The 25,968-nt window shown below is 41.4% G+C and overlaps 1 protein-coding gene across 8 annotated transcripts in view; it reads right to left on the bottom strand.

The window, feature by feature from the left end:
* USP28 (ubiquitin specific peptidase 28) overlaps nt 1-18,090 on the bottom strand; it is a 66,060-nt gene extending 47,970 nt beyond the window's left edge. For all 8 annotated transcript variants that reach the window (XM_065943855.1, XM_065943860.1, XM_065943861.1 and 5 more), the window contains exon 1: nt 17,971-18,090. In XM_065943855.1, the coding sequence (XP_065799927.1) occupies nt 17,971-18,027 (57 nt within the window). In that variant the 5' untranslated portion in view covers nt 18,028-18,090. The remainder of the gene's footprint in view (nt 1-17,970) is intronic.
* Between the last annotated feature and the right edge of the window lie 7,878 nt (nt 18,091-25,968).

Raw genomic sequence — 25,968 nt, 5'->3', positions numbered from 1 at the left:
TAACAGCTCACACACACTGCTTACTTCCCACCAGGTGCTGTTCAAAACACTTCAGAGGTATCAACTCATTTATCTCTCAGAACAAACATGTGAGAGAGACACTGTGCCCATCTGACAGAAGAATGAGGCACAGAGAGGCTGAGTAACTTACGGAGAGTCACTGCTAGTAAGGGTTGGAGCTGGGATTGGACCCCAGGCTGCCCGACTCCAGAGTCTGCACCCTAACCTCTATGCCATGCTGTATCTGAGAAGACGAAGAACACAGGCAATAATGCCTACTTAATGCAAAACAATGCAAATATTTTATTCTGAAATTTTGACCTTGATCTTAGCAAGTTTCCTATTTTTATTTTAGCTGCCTTTATATAGGCACAGTTTTAATTACTCTGTAGAACAATCAGTTCTAAATAAGCTACCATCAGGAGCTAGAGAGGTAAACACCAGAAGAGACTGAATCTAAGGTGCCACCAGTTATAAAATGGTGTCACCAAAGAGAAAAACTGCTGCTACTTAAACCATGACACAAGACCTTCACGACAGTCCCAGGAAACGTCACGTCCGCTTCCTGTGGCTCCAAAGTGTCTCATTTACGTTGAGAAACAGAACCATTCACCCTGCTTCCAGATGCACAGCCTGGCATGCATTAAGTAATTCTCCTGCATATTTCTCAGCAGCAACAACAAAAAAGGCTTAAAACACCTACAGTATCTTCCTTTCTGAGGGCCCGTGATACATTTGATTGTAGTTTTGCAAGAAAATCTGAAATGGCAATCATTCCTCCAAAGACAAATATTTTACTTCACATAAAATCAAATCTGTACCCTGCTGTTCTGTTTCTATGCTTTTCTTCATAGTTTTTGTTTGTTTCACTGTTGAATCATAGGGGGATCTTTTTCAAGTCATTTTAGATGGCAAGTAAACTAATACCCTGCTTATTTAACTTATATGTAGAGTACATCATGAGAAATGCTGGGCTCGAAGAAACACAAGCTGGAATCAAGATTGCCGGGAGAAATATCAATAACCTCAGATGTGCAGACGACACCACCCTTACGGCAGAAAGTGAAGAGGAACTACAAAGCCTCTTGATGAAAGTGAAAGAGGAGAGTGAAAAAGTTGACTTAATTCAGAAAACTAAGATCATGGCATCTGGTCCCATCACTTCATGGCAAATAGATGGGGAAACAGTGGCAGACTTTATTTTTCTGGGCTCTTAAAATCACTGCAGATGGTGATTGCAGCCATGAAATTAAAAGACACTTACTCCTTGGAAGGAAAGTTATGACCAACCTAGATAGCATATTTAAAAGCAGAGACAGTACTTTGCCAACAAAGGTTCGTCTAGTCAAGGCTATGTTTTTTCCAGTGGTCATGTGTGGATGTGACAGTTGGAGTGTGAAGAAAGCTGAGCGCCAAAGAATTGGTGCTTTTGAACTGTGGTGTTGGAGAAGATTCTTGAGAGTCCCTTGGACTGCAAGGAGATCCAACCAGTTCATCCTAAAGGAGATCAGTCCTGGGTGTTCATTGGAAGGACTGATGCTGAAGCTGAAACTCCAGTACTTTGGCCACCTCATGTGAAAAGTTGACTCATTGGAAAAGACCCTGATGCTGGGAGGGGTTGGAGGCAGGAGGAGCAGGGGATGACACAAGATGAGATGGCTGGATAGCATCACCGACTCAATGGACATGAGTTTGAGTAAACTCTGGGAGTTGGTGATGGACAGGGAGGCCTGGCGTGCTGCAATTCATAGGGTTGAAAAGAGTCGGACACGACTGAGCGACTGAACTGAACTGAGCAGAAACTAACCATACAGTACCAACAGGGCATGTAACTGGGCTGCCACGGTGGCAGGAACAGCTGTGACCAAGCCCACACGTGTGTAGACCATGATAACTACACCACATGTGCTACGTGGAAGATAGTCAAGCAAGGAGCACTCAATTTCAGAGATCTCAGAATGCCAAGTAAGTGCTAATCAAGGAAATATGGCATTCAAACCATAAGTAACTTACTAGCCATTACATGTGGCCACAGGTTAAAGTCCCACTCCTCTGTCTCCACGCTTTAACAGGTAGCAGCAGACATTAACACATCTAGAATAATACACTCAGGAAAGGAAACTCAGGTTCCCTTTTTTTTTAAAGCTATTGGGCAGAGATGACAAAGACATAAAATCATTCTGTGCAGCTCCAAGAACAGTGTTATACTCATCTCATCTTCCTCAAGAACTCTGTGTGTGTGCTAAGTCAGTCACTGCAGTCTGACTCTGTGGCCCTATGGACTGTAGCCCGCCAGGCTCCTCTGTCCTTGGGGATTCTCCAGGCAAGAACATCGGAGTGGGTTGCCCTACCTCCGCAGAGGACCTTCCTGACCCAGGCATCAACCCGCGTCTCTCAGGTCTCCCGCACTGGCAGGCAGGTTCTTGACCACTAGTGCCACCTGGGAAGCCCCATACTATTCAAGGACTCCAGCCCCTTACTGTTCTCTGCCCTTTCTAACCTCCCATGCCGATGGAACACATGAGCCTGCAAAGGAATGGGACTTCCTATCTTTACCTGATATTTCTCACCATGTGGATCTCTGTTTTAAATGTGAAATTCCTGCCTCCATAAAGACAACAATCACACAACACACCGCCTAATGTGAATTATCCACAGGACAGTGCTGTTCACAATTGTAACTAACACTTACTGAACGCCTGTCAGGAACCACCGATGCCTCACACATCATGTAACACCTGGAACAACCCTAAAATAGTCAAGGATCATCTTCATTGCGCAAGTTAGAAAACTAAGGTTTATAAAACCAATTTTGTCATCAAATGTCTTGAATTAAATGATTAATCATTTAAAAATAACCATTAAGAGTCTGAACAACACATTTCACAAGGAAGAAGCTATGCTATTGGCACACATGAACAACTGCTATGACATGACTCAGTCTTACAAATATTTAGCTAAACCTAAATTCTCAGTAGTACCCACAACCCAAATCCAGATCAGGGCTTCCTGGGTATAGACAGTAAGCAATCTGTCTGCAATGCAGAAGAGTCAGGTTCGACCCCTGGGTCAGGAAGATCCCCTGGAGTAGGAAAAGGCAACCCACTCCAGTATTCTTACCTGAAGAATTCCATGGACAGAGGAGCCTGGTGTGTATACCTGACATGTTAATTTTACAACAGACAAGCTAAGCTCATTAGGCTCTTAGTTCATCGCTAACTCACAGTTTCTCAACTTCACACGAAATTGATTTAAATATTAACTTCACCGTTAACTACGATGCTACAAATAAAGCACACACCCAACAAGAGACAAGACAAAGCCTGTGCTCTAGTCATAATGAAGTCAAATAACTGGCAAGAGCCAACAGGCTTGCATTTCCTTAACTAAATACATATTATTTTCATAAAACAAAGAGCACTCTCTTTTCTTGCCCAGAGGCAGTAAAGAAAGACAGGCACACACACATCTCTAGAAAGAGCTCAGCTACTCTATGGTTTTGGGGCAAAGCTTCTTTGTACTGAGGTTCTCTTAAAGCAAAGACAGCAACTCGGCACCTCATCATAAACAGGATTATTACATGGTAAAAACATTAAGTTATCAAGTTTTTGTAATAAACAACTGGCCTAATTCTACCACAACTAAATTAAAACTCGATGAGCAAACTACTGCGATTACTAATCTCACAATCTTCAAAATACCCAGTTTAGCACTGTGACAAGGGTGCTTTCTAGATGATTCCATTCCTTCAAACAGGAATGCTATTTTCACCATTCTGATGCACACATTTACTGATCTCGATTGTCTATTTTTACAAGTACATTTCTAAATTTAAAACTAAGTATCTGATAAATGTTACTTTACTCCAAAGAAATACCAAGGTGTGCCTAATAAAATTCTCTCCAAAGTTAAAGATCTGGTTTTCTAATTTTAAAATAAATCTTAAATATCCAAGGAAAGCAAAGGGTAACTCTAAGAGTCAAAGAAAATACACAGCAGCAACTCCAGAAACCCAGGCTATATAACGGAGTCTTAACACAGTCTGAGACTGCTGCTAACCTTTCCAACTTCCACGGAAAAAGTCCGCAAAGTCCTGCTTTTTTTTCAGTTTTTACTCCAGCAACAACTCTATGTTGGTACAATTTACTCATAATATGAAACTCTAAAGTGCCTTGTGAGTCCACAAATGACAAAGAGCCGTTTTTTCTGGATAAAACTGAATCCCCTGAAATCAATAACTTATTTTAATGGTGTAAAAATTAGGTACATGATGAAAATCACTGTTTCAGTTCATCAACTGGCTTAACGTTTTTAAAAAGCATTAAAAGCTTTTAAAAGTTAGTCAATCCTAAATGGTGTAGAATGAACTAAAATTAAAAGCAAGGAAAAAGAACTAATCATTATTTACTCAAACTTTTTCATCTCTTCTGTCCACATTCACTGAGTAGAAAATTGTAACAGCACAAAATGATATAAAATGAAAGGGAAATTTCCCTGTTCCTTCCATCCAGTTCCATGTCCCAGGGGTAATCACTATTAATAGTTTCTGACATCTTTCAGAAATGGTCTTTGCACATGAATGTCTTCTTTCATACCATACACAATGTCCTGCACCTTGTTTTTTTCTTTAGAATACAGTAAGACAATATTTTTTCATTTCTTTAAATACATATATGCCTCAACCAAATACAAGAAACAGGTCCAGGAAGCTAATATGACAAGGTCTTATGAAATGCATCTTCAAACATTTAAGAAAACGCCATTTAGCAATTTATTTGCTAAATGAGAAACTAAGAAAATACAGGAAGAGATATAGAAACCAAGTTTACATGCTTATAGTTTTAGAAACAAAATTCTATGTTATTATTAGATGGACCTCAGTGTGTGGTTTTCCATCTTTTATAAATAACAGGGACCAGAGAGGTGACTTGGGATGGGATTATGAATAGTTCTAAATGTCAGGATGAGTTTAGACTTGATCTAATGAACAACATAAAATCATCACAGGCTCTTCAGCAGGGAAGAAATGTGAGGGGCAAAAAAGGCATTTTAAAGGGATTAATCTAGCATATATTAACAGCTAGTTTACATGTGGGTTAAAACTAGGAAAAGAAAGCTTAACCATGAGTTACAGAGCTACTGATTAAACCAAAGATGATGAAAGCAGTATGAAGCTGGTAGGAAAAGTGGAATGGTAGAGTACAGTCTATGGGTTTTCCCAATGGCTCAGTGGGTAAAGAATACACCTGCAATGCTGGAGACATAGGAGACGCAGGTTCGATCCCTGGGTTGGGAAGACCCCCTGGAGGAGGAAATGGCAACCCACTCCAGTGATCTTGCTGAAAAATCCAATGGGCAGACGAGCCTGGCAGGCCCCAGGCCATGGGGTCACAGGGCTAGACACAATCGAGCGACTAAGCACTTAAGAGTATGCTCTGCACATCTCAGAGAAGGAGAGATGAAGCCTAGTCAACATCTGAAAGCGGGTGCCTGAGAGAACGTGATTGACAAAGGCATGAAAAGAAACCATAAAAAAAAGCAGTTACACCACACTGACAGAATGAAGGGGGAAAGTCATCTTGATCAGTGCAGGAAAACACAACACATTTGATGACATACACAATTGGGAAACTAGGAAAAGAAGGGCATTTCCTCAACATGATGAAGGGCCTGTATTTAAAAAAAAAACTCACAGTTAACATCATACACAGTAGTGCAAGGCTGAAAGAGTCCCCCTTAAAATCAGTATTAATACAAAGAAGCCATTTTCACCAATATTATTCAACATTATACTAGAAGTTCTAGCCAGAACAGTTAGGTAAGAAAAATTAATAAAACGCACCTATACTGGAAAGGAAAAAGCAATACTATCTCTATTTACAGATGACATGATATATAAAACACACACACAAAAAAATCCACAAAAAAGTCACTAGAGCTAATAAACAAATTAAGCAAAGTTGAAGAGCATAGGATCAATAGAAAAAAATCAGCTGTGTTTCTATACAGTAATAGTGTACAATCTAAACAGGAAATTAACAATTCCATTCATAAGAGTATCCAAAAGAATAAAATACTTTGGAATAAATTTAACAAAGAAGGTGAAAGATCTGTATACTAAAAACTACGTAACACTGAGAAAAAACTTACAGGAAACTTTCATAACATCCAAGTTCGTGAACTGGAAGACTGCATTAAGGTTCTCCAGAAAAACAGAACCAACAGGGCGTGCATGTGTGTGTGTGAAGAAATCCTGTATTCATAGTTTCCAGTATATGTGAATTAAGAAATTTATTATTACAAATTGGCTCTTGGGATTTTGAAAGCTGAGAAGTTCCAAGATCTACACTGGCTGGAGAACCAGCCAATGGGGCTATTCTAACCTGGGTTGGAAGCCTGAGAACCAGGAAAGCTTATGACATAACTTTCAGTCTGAAGGCAAGAGAAGACCTGCACCCAATTAGGTAAAGTTTCCTCTTTTCTACTTAGTCTTTCTGTAGCTGGGATGAGGTCCAAAGACATCAGAGAGAGCAATCAGCTTTATTCACCCTACCGATTCAAATGCTAATCTCATCCAGAAGCACCCTCACAGACATAACCAGAATGGTTGACAAAACGTCTGGACACCTCCTGGTCTAGTCAAGCTGACACATAAAATGAACCATCACAAAGACTTAATATTAATATGTCAATACTACCCAAAGTGACCTACAGATTCAATGCAATATAAAAAAAATCAATTCCAATGGTCATTTTTACAGAAATGAAACCACTGACCCTCAAATCCATATGGAATTTCAGTAGACGCTGAATAGTCTAAACAATATTGAACAAAGAGGGCTCACACTCTTAAGATTTCAAAAATTACTGTGAAACTATAGTAATCACGACAGTATAGTACTGGCATAAGGATAAGCAGATAGGCAAATGAATTGGAACTGGGAGTCCAGAAAAGAGTCATAATCTCCAGTCAACTGATTTTTAAGTTTTTTAATTTTGTTATCTGTTTTATTTATTTAATTTTCGGCTGTGCTGGGTCCTCACTGCTGCACACAGGCCTTCTCTAGTTGCAGCAGGTGGGGACTACTCTTCGTTGCAGCGTGCGGGTTTCTTTCTGCAGTGGCTTCTCTTGCTGCGGAGCATGGGCTCCAGGCGCAGGGGCCTCAGTAGTTGCGGCACATGGGCTTAGCTGCCCTGTGATACATGGGATCTTCCAGGACCACAGACGGAAGCTATGTCCCCTGCACTGGCAGGCAGACTGTTAACAACTGGACAACCAGGTAAGTCCTGGTCAATCGATTTTTGATCAGGATGTCAAGACTATTTGATGGGGGGAAAAAAAGACTCTTCAAAAAATGGTATTAGGGATAGTATAGGGTAAGACTGACAGTATTTAAGAGCACAAATTTGCAACAAGTACTAAAATAGCCATAGAGATTTAATGTAAGGATTATTGAACATAATAATAATGCAGTATAGGTAAGTGATGTGACAAATATCAGAAGGGCCAACATATTGTAATATATCCACTTACTGAAGCAACATGACGTACACCTTAAATTTACACACTCCACAAACAAAAATGAAAAACTAGATATACATTTGCAAAAAAGAATAAAGTTTGACTCCTGCTGCTAAGTCACATCAGTCGTGTCCGACTCTGTGCGACCCCATAGATGGCAGCCCACCAGGTTCCTGTCCCTGGGATTCTCCAGGCAAGAATACTGGAGTGGGTTGCCATTTCCTTCTCCAGTGCATGAAAGTGAAAAGTGAAAGTGAAGTCGCTCAGTCGTGTCTGACTCTTAGCGACCTCACGGACTGGAGCCTACCAGGCTCCTCCGTCCATGGGATTTCCCAGGCAAGAGTACTGGAGTGGGGTGCCATTGCCTTCTCTCGTTTGACTCCTACTTCACATAATATTCAAAAACTAACTCAAAATGGATCAACATCTAAAGTATAAGGGCTAAAATTATAAAACTCTAACAAGAAAGTTAGACGTAAATCTTCAGTATCTTGAATTTAACAATGGCTTCTTTTTATGTTATCCCAAAAGCACAAGTGACAGAAGAAAAAAATAGGTAAGTGGCACTTCATTAAAATTAAAAACTTTTACGCAACAAAGGACATTATCAAGAAAGTGAAATGACAACCTACAGGATGGGAGTAAATAGTTTCAAAACAAAAATCTGATAAGGGTCTAGTATTCAGATTATATTCAAATTCTTACAATTCAAAAACCAAAGACAAAAAAACCTAATTCAAAAAACAGTCAAAGGACTGAAACAGACATTTCCCCAAAGAAGAGATACAAATGATCAATAAGCATAAGAAAAGATGCTTAATAACAACTGCCATTAGGAAAATGCAAATCAAAACTAAATGAGATACCACTTCATAGGCAAAGATGACTCCTATAAAACAAAGCAAAGATGGAAAATTACAAGTTTGGGGAGGATATGGAAAAACTGGGATCTTTGTGTGCTGCTGGTGGGAATGTAAAACAGAAAAGATGCTATGGAAAGGTCTGAGGGTTCTTCAAAACGTTATACATAGAATTACCCTATGATCCAGCAATTCTACACTTAGGTATATACCCAAAATAATTGGAAGCAGGTATTCAAATATTTAGGGCTTTATGTATGGCTCAGTGGTAAAGAATCCACCTGCAATGCAGGAGACACAGGTTTGACCCCTGGGTCAGGGAGATGCCCTGGAGGAGAGCATGGCAACCCACTCCAGTATTCCTGGCTGGAGAATCCCAGGGACAGAGGAGCCTGGTGGGCTACAGACCACAGAGTCACAAAGAGTCAGACATGACTGAAGTGACTTAGCACGCACTCAAATATTTGGACACGACTGGTCACAGAAGTACTATTCACAAAAGCCAAAAGGTGGGAAAAACTCAAATGTCCACCAATGGAAAAACTACATCTTACATCAGGTAAGATGTACTAGATATATCTGTTATTCAGTCACTCAGTCGTGCCCAATTCTTTGCGACCCCATAGACTGCAGCATGCCAGGCTCCCCTGTCCTTCACTATCTCCTGGAATTCACTCAAACTCGTGTGAGTCGAGTCGGTGATGCCATCCAACCCATCTCATCCTCTATCGTCCCCTTCTCCTCCCACCTTCAATCTTTCCCAGCATCAGGGTCTTTTCCAATGAGTCAGCTATTTGCATCAGGTGGACAAAGTATTAGAGCTTCAGCATCAGTCTTTCCACTGAACATTCAGGGTTGATTTCCTTTAGGACTGACTGGTTTGATCTCTATGCTCTCTGAGGGACTCTCAAGATCTTCTCCAGCATCAAAGTTCAAAAGCATCAATTCTATCCAACGGACTCTCAAAAGAGTCTTCTCTGGTACCACGGTGCAAAAGCATCAATTCTTTGGGGCTCAGTCTTTTTTATGGTCCAACTCTCACAACTGTACACGACTACTGGAAAAACCACAGCTTTGACTATATGAACCTTTGTCAGCAAAGTGATGTCTCAGTTTTTTAATACACTGGCTAGATTTGTCATAGCTTTTCTTCCAAGGAGCAAGCATCTTTTAATTTCATGGCTGCAGTCATCATCCACAGTGATTTTGAAGGCCAAGAAAATAAAGTCTGTCACTGTTTTCATTTCCCCTTCTATCTGACATGAAGCGATAGGACTGGATGCTATGATCTTAGTTTTTAGAACGTTGAGTTTTAAGTCAGGTTTTTCACTCTCTTCTTTCACCTTCATCAAAAGGCTCTTTAGTTCCTCTTCACTTTCTGCCATTAGGGTGGTGTCATCTGCATATCTGAGGTTATTGATATTACTCCTGGCAATCTTGATTCCAGTTTGTGTTTCATCCAGCCCAGTATTTCACAGGATGTCCTCTTCATATAAGTTAAATAAGCAGGGTGACAATATACAGCCTTGATGTACTCCTTTCCCAATTTGGAACCAGTCCGTTGTTCCATGTTTGGTTCTAGAGCTGAATATTAGCCATTACTGAAAGGAATGAAGTACTGATACATGCTATAACTTGAATAAACTTCAATAAACTAAGTGAAAGACACAAGACACAAAAGGTCACATATTATACAATTCCATTTACATGAACTATCCAGAACAGGTAAAAGGCAGCTACAGAAAGCAGATCAGTGTGGTCAGGGGGGAGAGTGGAGGGGAAACAGGGAGGGACTGATTAGTTTTCTGGGACTGGTTTTCAGGGACTGGTTTTCTTTTGGGGTGATAAAAATATTTTGGACCTAGACAAAAGTGGTGGTTGTGCAATGTTGTGAATATACTAAATGTATACTTTAAAATAGGTAATTTATATTATATGAATTTCACCTCAACTGAATAAAAATTGAGCTTTGCATATGCACGTACATACACACAACAACAACAACAACAAAACACCAGGAAAGTACTAACTTGCATAGAAATACTGGAAAAAGGAAATGCTTTCTTAGGATATCTCAGATTTAACCTACCAACCACCATGAAGCAGTTGCTAGCATCAATTCATGCAGATCTTTAATCTGGCTTTGAATGTCTGGCATTTTGACCTCTGTTTTTTATTAGAAAGCCTTGATGGTGGAATAGCACCAGGTAGCCCCGACTCCACCACACATTAGCCTCTGGGAAAATTTCAACTTTCTTGAGCATCAATTTCTACGGCTGGAAAATAAAGTATACCATAAGCTTTGACAGAACAGGTATGACTATGAAATGAAGTAATGCATACAGGGACTGTTATTAAAATGAAAAATGATTTTTAAATGTAACTACTGTGACCTGTCCATCTAAAAGACTCATCTACAGACTGTAGTAAAAATACTGATATCCTAGGAAAATAACTGCCTTTGCCAGGGTTTTAGTTTTATTACTTACTAGTTGTGTCGTTTTGTAAATTCTGCTTCACACTAGATTTTATTTCACAGGGTTGCTATATGGGCTCAATGGGAAATATATGTTAAGGTGCTCCATCAATTGTCAAGGGAGTCAAAAAGTTTGGTTCTAAAAAGGCACGTACTGCAGCAAAGTCAGAATGGCGTGAAGTCTCAACTGTGCTATGCTATGTATGCTCAGGTGCTAGGTCATATTTGACTCTCTGCCACCCTATGGACTGTAGCCTGTAGCCCCACCAGGCTCCTGTCTGCAGGACTTTCCAGGCAAGAATACTGGAGTGGGTAGCCGTTACCATCTTCAGGGGATCTTCCCGACCCGGGGAGGGAACCCTGCTTCTTCTGCCTTCATCTCCTGCATTCGCAGGGGGATTCTTTACCACTTGAGCCACCTGGGAAGCCCCTCAACTGTGCTACTTAGAATTTATTCTTGAGTAAGTCATTTTTTCAAATGCAATACAGAGAGACACTTTGGTTTAAAAATTTCTTATTAGGACCTTGTAAGCTATATTAATATCTGAGGCTGAGTTTCCCCACAGTAATAAGACATAATCATTCATACCTTGTAGGGTTTTTATAAAGATTAAAAATGTACCAAAAACTGGCATATGGTAGAGGTTATGATTACAAGTTATGATTACAATTTGCAGGGCTGGTATAGTAACTATGGGAAAAGGAGTGAGGTAGCAAATGTTTATCTCAAGTAGAAATGCTCAAAAAGTATTTGGAAAAAGAGGAGTTGAAGTCATCTGCAATTTGGGATCAGACATGCAGATCTGGAAGCAGTTAATAAAGGGACAGTAACAACAAAGAAAGCAAAGGTTCACCCCTACCAGAGAAGAAATGTAGAAAAGCCTGAAAAATAAAGGCCTCAGGGCCTTCCTTGGTGGTGCAGTGGCTGGGACTCTGAGCTTCCAATGCAAGTGGCCCAGGTTCTACCCTTGGTCAAAGAACTAGATCCCACATGCTGCAACTAAGAGTTTGCATGTCGCAACTATAAGATGCTGCGTGCAGCTAAGACCCAGTGCAGCCAAATACATACACACAAACATATATACACACAGGGCCCAAAGGTCCCAGGGAAGAGGGCTCAGCAAGTTCAGCAGCAGCAACGCTGGGCACACCAACAGGACTTGGAAACCAAGGTTTCTGCCACAGACTGTGATCACAAGTAAATCAACTCCCTAAACCAGTTACTATATCTGCAAAACCAAGAAGGCTGCAGTAGGGGATTTCCCTGGTGATGCAGTGGATAAGAATCACCTGCCAATGCAGGGGACAGAGGTTTGATCCCCGGCTCAGCAAGATCCCACACGCCACAGAGTAGCTAAGCCCGAGTGCCGCAACTACTGAAGCCCTCGCACTCGAGGGCAGAGGTGCAGTATGGAATTCCTTGGTGGTCCAACGGTGGGGACTTGGCACTATCATTGTTAAGGGCACAGATTCAATCCTTGGTTGGGAACTAAGATCCTATAAAGCTGTGCAGCACGACTTCCATCCCTCCACGCCAAAAAAAAAAGAAAGCTGTAGTACATAAATTCAAACATCTTTTCCAGGGCTAGTTTTCAAAAGAAGGTTGTTAAATGATGTTATCTGCTCAGAAATGAGGGCTTACTGTGGTACATCTGTGATGAGACCATGGTAAATGATTCAAGAAAACAGGATGGAATTTTTCTGTAAAAAGCAGAACAGTTGATAATAACTAACAACAAAATCAAAAGCCGAAGTAAGTATCAACCAAAAAGTGGCCATGAAAAAGCATCACAAATCAAAACATGCAAATGGGACTTGAGAAAGTATTTGAATAAGCAAGGATGTAGAAAGAACTAGTACTGAAAGAAGGTCACTGACCTGACCAGAAGGTGATTAGTCACTGGTCACCTCCAAGAGATCCATTTCACTTGCTACCAATACTAAAAGCCTACTGCTGGCAAGGCTCTCGTTGGGTGGCCTGGGAGATGCTGATCACATAAAACCACTCACTGCCCTAAAATCTAATCTTCTGTTGCCTGATCAGCCTCTCTGTAGGCCTGTGGGCAACCAGCCCTCATCTTGCTGGAGCCTAAGTGATCCCCAGAGTCACCTCCTAACTGGGCTTTTGCAAAGTTGTTGCTGCACCTCAAGTAAAACCTGGGAACCAGCTCACTTCAGCCTGAGGACGGGGGCCTCCTACCAGCCAAGAGCTAAACCTTGCCTGGGTCTGTGTTTTACAAGTTTTCCCCAATGAGCTGGAATTACATTGCAACTGGAAAACTGTTTTAGAGAAGAAACAGGTGGACTTGGAAGAAAGTAAACAAAATGAAAGGAAAGACAGTAAACAAGATTAAAGAATAAGGCAGAGACAATTTTGCTATTGTTGCTATTTTGTTTGAGGATTGAGGAGAAGTGTGCATAGCTAAAGGGAATATGGGAATCCTTTGGAGCAGAAAATTGATCACTTTCTCAAAGTTTATCACCCAGGGATCCTGTCAAAAGGCGATTCCGATTCTGCAGGTCTAGGGTAGAGGCCCAAACAGTGGTATGTTGGTTTGTCCAGCCGATTTATTGCCTTAATAGAAATATTTCGATGAAGATTTCAAGCTACTAACATGAGGTCATTGAGCAGATAGTTGGGAAGAAATGTATATAATCACCTGGAGAGGCAGTACAAGTACAAGCTGGCTACAGCACATCCAAATTTCTACATTTCTAACAAACTCTTGGATGATATGGATGCTACTGGTCCATGGACCATATCCTGAGTCTCAAGGGAGCAGAAGGCAGTGAAGGTACCTGGGAGTTAGGCTAGGCTAAGAAAGATGAAAGAAAACTTAGGCGAATGAGGAGAAACAACATCTAAACCAGGGTTTCTTAAGCTCCATTGACATTTTGGGCCAGACAACTTCTTGTTTTGGGGAAGGGGGGGCTCTCTATACACTGCAGGATATTTAGCAGCATTCTTGGCTTCCACCCACTAGATGACAAGCATATTCTTCCCTAGGAGTCACAATCAAAAAGGTTTCTAGACACCACTGATTTAGATTCATCTCTAAAAGACGGGAGGAGGGAAGAGTACATCTTTCACTAAGAGAAAAAAGATTCTGAAGGGGGGAGGACCCCAAGCATGAGACAGAGTGCTCTTTAGGTATCACTTAGCTCATCCAAGTAGAAAGGAAGGTAATCTATTGAGAAAGAGTGCAGTGAGGACTGAAAATTTAAAACATCAGGGAGAGAGTTCTACAGAGTAATAGGTTCTGACCCAAAACTATGGGTCCATCAACAAAGAAGTAGGATCAGAGATTTCTTGAGCTCTTGGGAGTTGGAAGTCCCTGGGTTAAACCCTGGCTGTACCCTTTACTAGGTAAGTAACCTTGTGTAAATTATTTAACAAGAAATAGGAAAACTTCCTGAAGCTGTCCTAAGTACTGAGATAATATGTTAAGCTGTAAGCACAGTCTGGCATATAGTACATGATCTATCAAGGTTATCTACTACTACTATCAGCATCATTATTCTCCTTGAAAAATACGTTTCACTTGGCTATTGCTTTAAATTTCTTTGATGAAAGAAAACACATGGCAAGATCTTGCCTGGTGAGGTGTTACTTGTCAATGTGTTTTATAAATTTACTAAAAGTACTGTGTGAGTAGGAACTGTCTGGAGCTGGAGGCATGAGAGTTGTGGATGCCAACCAAGCACTCACTTACTGTTGTTCCAAAAATTACAAGAAATGAGACAAGATAAAAGAGTGTATAAAACCAATAAATTGAAAGAAGGCACTAAATTTTCTCAGAAACAGGTTTTCATAGGGCTTCCATTAGCAGGATGTATGATGAGCCTTAGCACAGCTGCGAAGGTTGACGGGTTTTTAAGAGCCAATCTGACTTCAAATTGCTTGTCCTACTGAGGTAGGAGACAGTGGGTCTCTGGGCCGGACACCTGGTGGTTGTCAGGTGGAGTAAAACTAAGCCCTTGTTCTCAACCAAACACTCTAAGGACAAAGCTAGTGGTAAAAGCTGAGCTCTGCTAAAGCAAAGAGATAAGGTGCCCACTCCTGAGGTCAAGGAAGACTTCCCTGTCTGCACATGTGAAGGAATGCTTTTGGGAGGTGAAAAGGGAGGGGACCCCACTCCATCATAAGTGTGGACATGCACCCACAGGCCGCTACAGCGAGAACCGTCTCAGCAAAAAGTTGCACATGCATCTTGGGGAGGATCCATGGGCCAGTCAGGCATGAAGAGAGAAACAAGATAATGGGTCAAAGGTAAACAAAGCCCTGGAAGGACTGTCCTGTATAAATGATTAACATCATCTCCTCACTCCTCCTCCTTATCCAGGACGGCCACACATCTCTCTGGGTGTGTCTCTAAACGCCTGCGCTCCTCTCCGGGTGTGTGTCTCTGCCTAGCTTCTGACTTACTGCACCACTCCTCATCAGAGAGGATGCCCATACCCTGTCAGGGTGTGTATCTCTGGCCTGATTCTGAGTTGGATAAACAAACGCTTTCCTGTGTGCTCTCCCATATATTGTGCTGTGTCTTGAATCATAAACTTTGCATCTGTTTTTATACTTTTTGCCTCCTTGAAATATTCTTGCTTCAAAGCGGGGCAAGAGCCAGGGCCACTTTGCCCCTAGCCTCTAGACCTTGGTGGTCCAATGGCTAGGACTCTTGGTTTTCATCCAGGTTACCCAGGTTTAATTCCTGAGCAGAGAACCAAGGTCTCTCTTCAGGACTGCTCAATGCTCTCCCTCCGAGAGCATTACAATAACAGTAAACACTGCTGCTGGGTTTTCATCTAAGTTAAGAACTGATTTAAATGGTACAAGCTAAGTCGCTTCAGTCTCGTCCGACTCTTTGCGATCCCATGGACTGTAGCCCACCAGGCTCCTCTGTCCACGAGATTTCTCCAAGCAAGAATACTGGAGTGGGCTGCCATGCCCTCCTCCAGGGAATTTTCCCAACCCAGGGATCGAACCTGCATCTCTCAGGTCTCCTGCATTAGCAGGTGAATTCTTTACCACTAGCGCCACCTGGGAAGCTGCGATTTAAATGGTACGATTTAGACTCAAGTGCAGACTAAGAACAGATTTCAAGAGTACTGCGTTTTCATCTGACTCAAGTTCTTCAGGGCTATAACAGATTCTGCCTGTTTGCTGACCAATAAGGGAAAGGGAGCACTCTAAGTTTTAAATAGCTGCTGAGTGTCAGGGGAGGAGCGCTCCCCTCAATTAGAACAATTCAAGATCCTTTAAGGGCAATGAAGAATTGCTTCAGAGAATTTAGAGTTCATTCTAACGTGAAACTTAAGATGAAGAAGAAAATACCAAAATCTTTCCTCTGAGATGGGAAAAGTACTCCCCATATAGACTCCTTCATTCTAGCCTGCTAACTTCAGGCATTTTACATTAGAAAAAACCAAAAGAGCAAACATTATCAAGCATTCCAAGCTTATCATCTGTCTGTATGGGGCGAATCGCTGGGAAGAACAGTAAATGTCATCACTCTGCAGGTTGCCAGGAATCAGGTCCTCCAGCCAGCCACAGCCACTGGAGTTCCAAAGCTTTCCAAAAATAGCTATGACTTATATACAAGTGTTCATCAAACACCTCACACATGAGCATGAGCGCTTAAACCGAGAAGGCTGAGACAGTGGTCATCGCTCAAACTGAGGCAGAGGTAAATGCAGTTGCCGCTGACCAAACGACACATGGTCTCAACCAACAAATTTAAATATGACTTGCTCTCCCTTAAAATAGTCTCTTCTCTAAATCAACATGACAATCTCAAAACTAAGATTTTCCCACCTGCTTTTAAGTCACTGTCCTTTGAAGAAACAGAACTGATCTGTGAAACGAAAGAAAATCCTGACTCACATTCCAAGGGTCATTTGTAAACACCTAACAATATTTCTATTAAAAATGAGCACATGAAACACCATTTGCCTACTTTCATTTTGTAGCCCAGGACCTGGAGGTATCTTTTACTACCGGAATTTAAAAAGGAAGTGCGGTCACTTTATTGGTCTCTTGAGTGTCCGAAGAGGGGGTTAAAAAAAGGGCGTAAAAGGTTTCTCACGTGGAGGTATCTTGATAGCTCTGTACTGTAAATAGATAAATAGTTTATGAAATTCCTCACTTCCAAACTCGCATTTAAATACTTGGTACAGGTTCCCCATTCTGTCTTGAAAAAGCGCACCACTTGAGGGGTGACAGGGTAGTGTTAAGTTAGAACATTCCAAAGTAACATTAGAAGACATTCTCAAATTGCCCACTTCCCAAGGCTTTTTTTTTTCTTGGAACAGACATTAGCCTTTTTTTCTCTCAAACCAGTGTTCTTTTCCTCTCACCTTCTTAGCCCAGAAATCCCTGTATTGATTTCAATCTTCTTAGATACTAGAACTAGGAAAGCATTATCAGCATAACTTCTATTCATCACTGTGTTCCTCCCCTTTCCTTAAAAATCTACAGTGATGAATGCAGTAACTGGGGAGGCTGCTTTCTGCTTAAAAATATGGGGCGGGGGGGGGGGAGAGAATGTGGAAGGTAGGAAGTGGTAACAAGGACCCTTGGTCTTTCACACGGTGTAGATAAAATCCTCGCTTTAACTTAGATAACTTCGGTCGGCTTTAGACTCTTAAAACTGCACTGCCCTAAAACGGATTCGAAAACAAAAACAAACAAAAAAACCCCCACAATCCAGCAAAGCTGCCCCTTTCCGAAGTTTCTCACCCCTAGTCGGGGGCCAGGAACGCTCTTTAGAGATCCCTGATGCAGACAGTAGCCCACGTCCAGTCCTTTATTTTTGATATCCCAAATTAGCTAACCTCCCTCGAACTTCAGCCCGTCTCTGGACCCCAAGAAGAGTCCTCAATCTCTGCGAGCGAGCCTTGCAGACACTTCAGCTTCCTCCCGGAGCCTCGGTGCTCAACCCGGCCGGCGCGCTGCCTTCGCCCCCGCCGGGCCCGGGCGCCCTCCGCAGCCCCGCGCCCCATCTCCGCAGGCCCGCCCGCCCGCGCCCCGCGCGGCTCCAGCCTGGGCCCCGCACCCCTACCCCGTGGGACCCGGAGCCCGCCCCTTGGTCCGCGCCCGCCGCCGCGAGGCCCACCGAGCCGTGGCGGTCGGTCGCTCCGGCCGCGTCGTCCTGCTGCAGCTCCGCAGTCATGGCCGAGACGCCCCTCCGCGGGTCACCCGCCTCCCGCCGCCGCCGCCGGCCCAGCCTCGCCGGAGGAGGAGGAGGAGGAGGTGAAGGAGGAGGCCCCGCCTCCGCCCTCCACCCCGCTCGAGCCCCACCTCCGCCCCGCCGCGCGCCTGAGGCTCAGCCCACACGCTCCGCCCCCGGCCTGCGCGCGCACGCCAGGCGCGCGGCCGCGGCCCGAGCCGCTTTGCGTGCTCCCGCGTACGCCGGGCTCTGACCCCGCGCGGGCCACGTGACCCCGGCCCCGCCCGCGCCTAACGGTCAGCTTGTACGTCGGTCGGGCGGTATGCGGCCCGGAAGTGGTGTTGCGGAGACGGGACCTTGATTTCCCAAGTCTCATTCTCCGACTTCAGCGGTCAAAACCTCCTCATTTTTCGGACTCACCGCCGGCTCTAGACTCCTCACAGACGAGTTAAAGCTACTCCCTGTTTTGGGAACCTGTCTTAGGGAACGGGTAATAGAGGGTGTCTCACCTCACGGTGGAGTCGTTTCCAAGTCCAGTGACTCGAAAAATGTTTCCTCCTGAAGAAAAGGGAAGACTGAGACTCGATGGAGTGGGCCGACGTCTGAAGTTAACCGAATGGACCAAAACTTGTGTTCACTGATGATCGGGGAGGTACCCTGACACCGAACTGGGCGTGGGGAGCAAGAATCGCCGCGTTGTCCCATTTTAGATTTTCTGACGTTCAGACTAAAATTTCATAGTGTTTTGTTAAGCTTGAGCCGTATATATATGATGGCATATAAAGAGCTAAGGTGCCCTCAATTTGTTTTCAACAATTTAGTGGAAATAGTAACTGCTAAACCCTAAACAATTTAGTGGAAATGGTAACTGCTAAACCCTACTTCACATTCACATGTACCACTTGGCTGTTCCAAATCTGTGTGGAGGCTGGGTAGGGAAGGATCTCTTTTAGGGTTCACAGCTTATATTGTTGCCCTGGTCTAAGCCCTTGGGCAGCACCTTCAGTGTGAATTTTATGTGGATGGTGGCCTTTCCTGTGCTCCTGGCATTGTTGTCCATGTGATTGTGATATTTAAGCTGCAGGCCTTCCTAGTCTGCATGTGAGCAGTTTGAGGCAAAAGTAAACAGGTACAGATCAGGTGCAGCTCCCATGGGAGACCCGATTATTCTCAGGAGCATGGGCCATGACTGCTGCTACTTCCTTCAACTGGAGATTCAGGGTGTCCCCTTTGCCTGGCAGGTAAAAACTCGCAGCGTGATCGTAATCTTCCACATAAAACAGGCTGTATGTTTATGTCTGATGGTTGTAGGACTTTTTATGCTTGTGGCTTTGTCTTTTTTTTCCCCTCATGTATAATCCTGTGTTCCTGGCCTCAACTTGGAGGGGAGGATGTCCCTGAAAAACAAACTGATTTCTCAGTCCAGTTTACTTGCAGCATTGCATACTTCTACATTGCTCCTAGAGCAGCTCCTATTTGCTTTTGCAATTTTTAGGAAATTGATTATTTAATGTGTTTAAATGAGCTGGAAACTTACAAATCTTGTTTATGAAAATTTCCTTACAAGACCACCAGAGATCTATACTTCTGTATCTGAAAGAGGTATGTACAGCCATTTGGTAAATAGAGGTCTCTTTTGAGTTTTGAGTAAACGTCTTTCTGCTACATGGTTCTAAACAGTGCTCCAGATGTAACAAATTTGATAGCATCTAAGAGCTGTATGTGTGGTAAATACTCTTAGCCCCCTTGGGTTTAACTGCCACCTGATCCCAGACATGGTAATCAGCTAGAGACACCCTGTCCAACCAGAGTATTTAATGACCACTGTACATCATTGCTTTGCCATGAGTTGTCAATCTTTATGGTGATCAGATATCAAAAGTAGGTATCATGGAAAGTGCTGTCACTGCAGAAAACCCCTTCTCATTTTCCCTTAAACCCATACTTGAAGCTCCAGATTAATTGCATTATTAGTTGATAATCATTTCAAGAATATTCAAGAAAAAAAGAATAACAAGCAGTAGCAAATACTTGTTTAAAAAGGGAATCATTTCCAGAGTATTTTCCCAAAGGAAAAAATTGAAAAAAATGTTCCTTTCCTGGAAAAATTTTTGTCCCAATGCTGAATTATTTTCTGAATCAGTGTATTTATATTTCTGCTTCTGACTTACTTCAATTCCAAGGTATAGTTTCTTTTAATAAAATGATCCCACTTCAGTGTTATTGAATACTAGTTTGGAGCTTGTGTGGGCTAAATGAGAATGAAGGGGAAATGTTAGAAAAGAGAAAAGGAAACAAAGATGTTTACATATATTTTGTCTCTGCTTCACCCTGTGAATAGTTTTCCCACTGGCTTCAGAGCAACTGGATTTGAAAGCTGATGGCTGAGGTTGATTGACAGGTGTGAATGTTCTTTGAGCGATGGATTCCTTTCCAGGAATCATCTGGTCGGGAATGTCCTTAAGAGCCAGCTTCTCAGCAGTTAGGAAATGGTCTTTCTTACTATGGAGGAAAGAAAATGGATATTTCTGTTACAACCCCTAGATAAAAGAGTTGGATGATGTATAAGGTTAAATATAGATGTTAAAAAATATTTGAGGAAAGGCTCTCATTTTGCCAGACAATAAATGGGTTTCCAACCTTTGTGAAATATATACTGTAGGCAGTGTAGTTTGTGGAGAAGTGAAACAACTTTCAGTGAAATTAATGAGCTCATTTTATAATAATTTGAGAAGTATTTGGTCTTGGTATTCAAAATAACATCAAATTCCCTTCTTTTTGTATCTCTAGAAAAGACAGAGAAACACCTTTTAAAAAAGCTTCTAAAATCTCCTTTCATGAAATTCATCAAAACTTTAAACTCTTGGGATTCAATTTTTCTTTTATTAGAAAGTAAAAACAACTTTAGCCTCCAGATAAAAAGGTAAAAATAGACAACTAGAAATAAGCCCATTTTTGCAAACTTCAGTTTTGACAGCATTGTAACCCAGTGGGGATAAGATGAATTTTAAATAAATAGTCCTCATTTCTTCATATAAAAGTTAGTTTTGGACTCGTAGGTTATAAACAAATGTAATCAAAGGCTTAAATATAAAAAAGCAAAATTTAAAACTTATGGAACATTTCATTGGAACATCTCTATCCTTAAAGCCTGGAGAACTTTCTTAAATCAAAGACAAAAGCATAGTCCATAAAAGAAAAGATCGATAGCTTAAATATATTAAAATTAAGAATTTCTTATCATCAAAACTACCACAGGAAAAATGAAGATACCAACAAACTGGGAAAAATATTTACAACACATACAATTGATAACATATTGGCATCTAGGACAAATCTCTAGTTTGACATGATTAACATATTGGGCCTTACAATTCTTTACTGTGGAGGCTGTGCTTTATAGGATGTTTTAGCATCATCTCTGATCTCAACCTATTACATGCTTCCCCTGCCAAGTTGTGTGACCATTAAAAATGTCTCCAGACATTGCCAAATGTTTCCTAAGGGACAGTTTCTCCTCCATTTGAGAATCACATATTTAAACTACATGAAAAATGATATATCAGACAAAGACAAATATTCTACATAATGTGGAATCTAAAAAATAATGAATGTGACAAAACAGATTCAGATGTAGAGAACAAATCTAGTGTTGCCAGTGGAGAGAGGGAAGAAAAGAGGGGCAAGATAGGGGTAGGGAATTTAGAGATAAAGACTACTATGTATAAAATAAATAAGCAACAAGGATATATTATACAACAGGGAAATATAGCCATTATTTTGTAATTACTTTTTTATGGTTTTTTAATTATATTTTTAATTGGAAGATAATTACAGTATTGTGTTTCTACTATACATTGACATGAATCAGTCATAGGTGTACATATGTCTTCTCCCTCTTGAACCTACTTTCCACCTCTCATCCCATCCCACCCCTCTAGGTTGTCACAAAACACTAGGTTTGAGATCCCTGCATCATATGCAAATTCCCATGGCTATTTTACATGTGGTAATATATTTGTTTCACTGTTACTCTGTCAATTCGTCCTTCCCTCTCCTTCCCCTACAGGGTCCACAAGTCTGTTCTCTATGTCTGCATCTCCATTGCTGCCTTCCAAATAGGTTCATCAGTACCATCTTTCTAGATTCCATATGTATGCCTTTATAGATATTTGTTTCTCTAAATTAATTCACACTGTATAATAGGTTCATCTACCTGATTAGAACTGACTCAAATGTGTTCCTTTTTATGGCTAAGTAATATTCCATTGTATATAAGCATCACAATCTCTTAATTCATTCATCTGTTGATGGACATCTAGGTTGCTTCCATGTCGTAGCTCTTGTAAATAGTGCTGCAGTGAACATTGGGGTACATATGTCTTTTTCATTTATGGTATCCTCAGGGTACATGCCTAGTAGTGGGATTGTTGGATCATATGGTAGTTTTATTCCTGGTTTCTTTAGGAATCTCTATAGTGTTCTCTATAGTGGCTGTGTCACTTTACATTCCCACCAACAGTTCAAGAAGGTTGCCTTTATTTCACACCCTCTCCAGCATTTATTGTTTGTAGATTTTTTGATGATGACCATTCTGACCAGTGCGAAGTGACACCACTGTAGTTTAGATTTGCATTTCTCTAATAATAAGTGATATTGAGCATATTTTCACGTGTTTGTTAGCCATTTGTATATCTTTGGAGAAATGTGTGTTCAGGTCTTCTGGCCACCTTTTGATCGGATGAGCTGCTTGTATAGTTTGGAGAGTAATCCTTTGCTGTAATAACTTTAAATGGAGTGCAGTCTATTAAAATACTGAATTACTATGCTGTAAACCTGAAACTAATACATTGTAAATCAACTTTATTTTAATTAAAGATAAGTAAATTAAGTGAAAAACTCTTAAAATTAAAACACAATGTAATAGAAAAAAAAATGCTAAAGGCCTAAGCAAGGCATTTCACAGAAAAGGAAATACAAGCATACAAAAAGGAGCTGAGGACTTCCCTGGTGGGTGCTTCTACTGCTGAGGGTGCAAACTCCATCTCTGGTTGAGTAAGTAAGATTCTACATGCCATGCAGGGCTTGACCAGAAATAAATACATTTTTAAAGGTGCTAAACTCACTGGTCATCAGGAGTACATGAATTAAGACCATAAATACATCATTTCATGCACTCAACTGACAAAATACTTTAAGTCCACATTAACAAGCATTGGTGACAATGCAGAGCAATGGAAGAACACTTTGTTTGGTAGTGTAAAATAGCACAACTACTTTGGAAAACACTTTGACATTAGCTACTAAAATTGGACTTCGATAGTGGCTCAGCCGGAGAAGGCAATGGCAACCCACTCCAGTACTCTTGCCTGGAAAATCCCATGGACAGAGGAGCCTGGTAGGCCACAGTCCATGGGGTCGCACAGAGTCAGACATGACTGAAGCAACCTAGCAGCAGCAGCAGCAGTGGCTCAGCGGTAAGGAATCCATCTGCCAATGCAGGAGTCACAGGTTTGATCTCTGGGTCAGAAAGGTCCCTTGGGGAAGAAAACATCATCCCACTCCAGTATTCTTGCCTGGGAAATCCCATGGACAGAGGAGCCTGGCAAGCTACAGCCCATGGGGTGGCAGAGAGTTGGACACAACTTAGCAATTAAATAACAACAACTAAACTTTGAAGTCATGCATGGCTCATGGCCAACAATTCCTCCCCTAAGTAAGTATCCTAGAAAGATTCTTGAACGTTTTTACCAAAATATATGTCCAAAAATGTTCATAACACTTTCAACAGCACACAAAACAGGAAACAACCTAAATAAATCAACAATATATAAGTATATAAATTGCTCAAATCTTGTATAGACATTCAGTGGAACATCATACAACATCAAAAAGGAGTGAATGATAGCCATGCAATAACATGAATGGAGCTCAGGATCATAGTCTTGTGGGATGAAAAGCAAAGCACAGATGATAACATACAACATGACTCCATTTATACAAAGTTTTAAAATGTTAATATTTTGTCTATGGAAAAACCAGAAATAAAAGCAAGAACACTATAAACCCAAAATTCAGAATAGAAGCCGTGACGGAAGAGATGGGAGGGGGAAGAGTCATATAAGGGCCTTCAAAGATACTGATAATGTTCTAATTTCACAAGTCAGGTGGTAGATACGTGAGTATTCATTAAATCATTTTATGTGTGTTCTATAACAACAAAAGATCAGAAGTACACTAATCAAAAAATAAAGCTCAAAAGCACACCATCCTCATTCTCTAATAGCATTTCTGTGGTCCTGAAAAAACTGACAAAGTCTCAAATTTACAGAAAGTAAAACTATTATGTGATTGATAAGGCATTCTTTCCTAATAAGTAGAAATTGTAAGTTGACTATCTTCAAGATAAACAAAAATTACCATTCCATTTTATGTAGGATGTGCCAAAAATCCAGATTTTAGATTTTAGCAAGTCTACATTGCAACATATTTTCCCTTTTAGCTCTTTTAGCAAAAGACTTCTGTGGGTTGACTGAAAAACAAAACACACAGGTGCAGTTGAGAATTGTGTTTAATTCTGTGGGTTTAATGAGGGCTATAGCCTAGGATACAGCCATGTTCTGAGGAATTGTTCCAAGGACATAAGGGGAAAGGGTATTTAGGAGTTTTTGTAAAAACGAAAAAATAGTCAAGCATTGAAAGATTACTGCTAATCACAAAAAAAGACATCTCAAGATGATTTTAGTATTTTTCTATGTAGGAAAGATATGAGTCTGGGCTTACTGAAATTATTCCTTTGATATGCATCTTATCAACAACCTCAAACATGCAGATGATACCAGTCTAAAGGCAGAAAGTGAAGTATTAAATTGCCCCTTGATGAGGGTGAAAGAGGAGAGTGAAAAAACTGGCTTGAAACTCATCATTCAAAAAACTAAGATCATGGCACCCGGTCCCATCACTTCATGGCAGAGGAAAAAGTGGAAGCAGTGACATTTTATTTTCTTGGGCTCCAAAATCATTGTGGATAATGACTACAGCCATGAAATTAAGACACTTGCTTCTTGGAAGGAAAGCTCTGACAAGCCTAGACTGTATTACAAAAGCAGAGACGTCACTTTGCTGACAAATGTCCATATAGCCAAAGTTATGGTTTTTCCAGTAGTCATGTACAGATGTGAGAGTTGGACCGTGATGACTGAGCACCAAAAAACTGATACTTTCCAATTGTGGTGCTGTAGAAGACTCTTCAGAGTCCCTTGGACTGTAAGGAGATCAAATCAGTCAATCCTAAAGGAAATCAACCCTGAATATTCTTTGGAAGGACTGGTGCTAGAACTGAAGCACCAGTACATTGGCCACCTGATGTGAAGAGCCGACTCATTGGAATAGACCCTAGGAAATGATGCTAGGAAAGATTGAGGCAGAAAGAGAAGGGGGCGGCAGAGACTGAGATGGTTAGATAGTATCACCGACTCACTCAGTGGACATGAATTTGAGCAAACTCTGGAAATAGTGGAGGAGCGAGGAGCCTGGTGTGCTGCCGTCCATGCGGTCACAAACAAGTTGGACACCACTTAGCGACTGAACAACAGCATGTGTGCTATCGAGGGCCAGAATCCTTTCTCTGCCCAAAATTCCCCTCAGGGCACAACAGGTGGCTTTATGGCTGCTACACACTTTGTTTCCTGAAATGGCAGGAGGGACCTACTTTGTCCACATGTGTCATAGGTGGGCCGTTGCTACAGAAGACAAAAACATGACTTGGGATAAAAACCAGAAAGCTACCACCCAGGAAAAGCAAATAGAAACTTCTATAATGCAGCAAGTACTGTGACATAAATTTGGGCTCCAGATGACTTAATTTTTTTTCACTCAGGATCACTATTAAAAAATATTCCTCCTCAAAATATCAGAATGGAAAGAATGGATGAGGCAGAAGTG

The sequence above is a fragment of the Muntiacus reevesi genome, chromosome 9, assembly GCF_963930625.1.
Source record: "Muntiacus reevesi chromosome 9, mMunRee1.1, whole genome shotgun sequence".
Lineage (NCBI taxonomy): Eukaryota > Metazoa > Chordata > Mammalia > Artiodactyla > Cervidae > Muntiacus > Muntiacus reevesi.
Note: the sequence above shows the minus strand (reverse complement) of the source record. Positions and strands in the feature narration are given on the sequence as shown.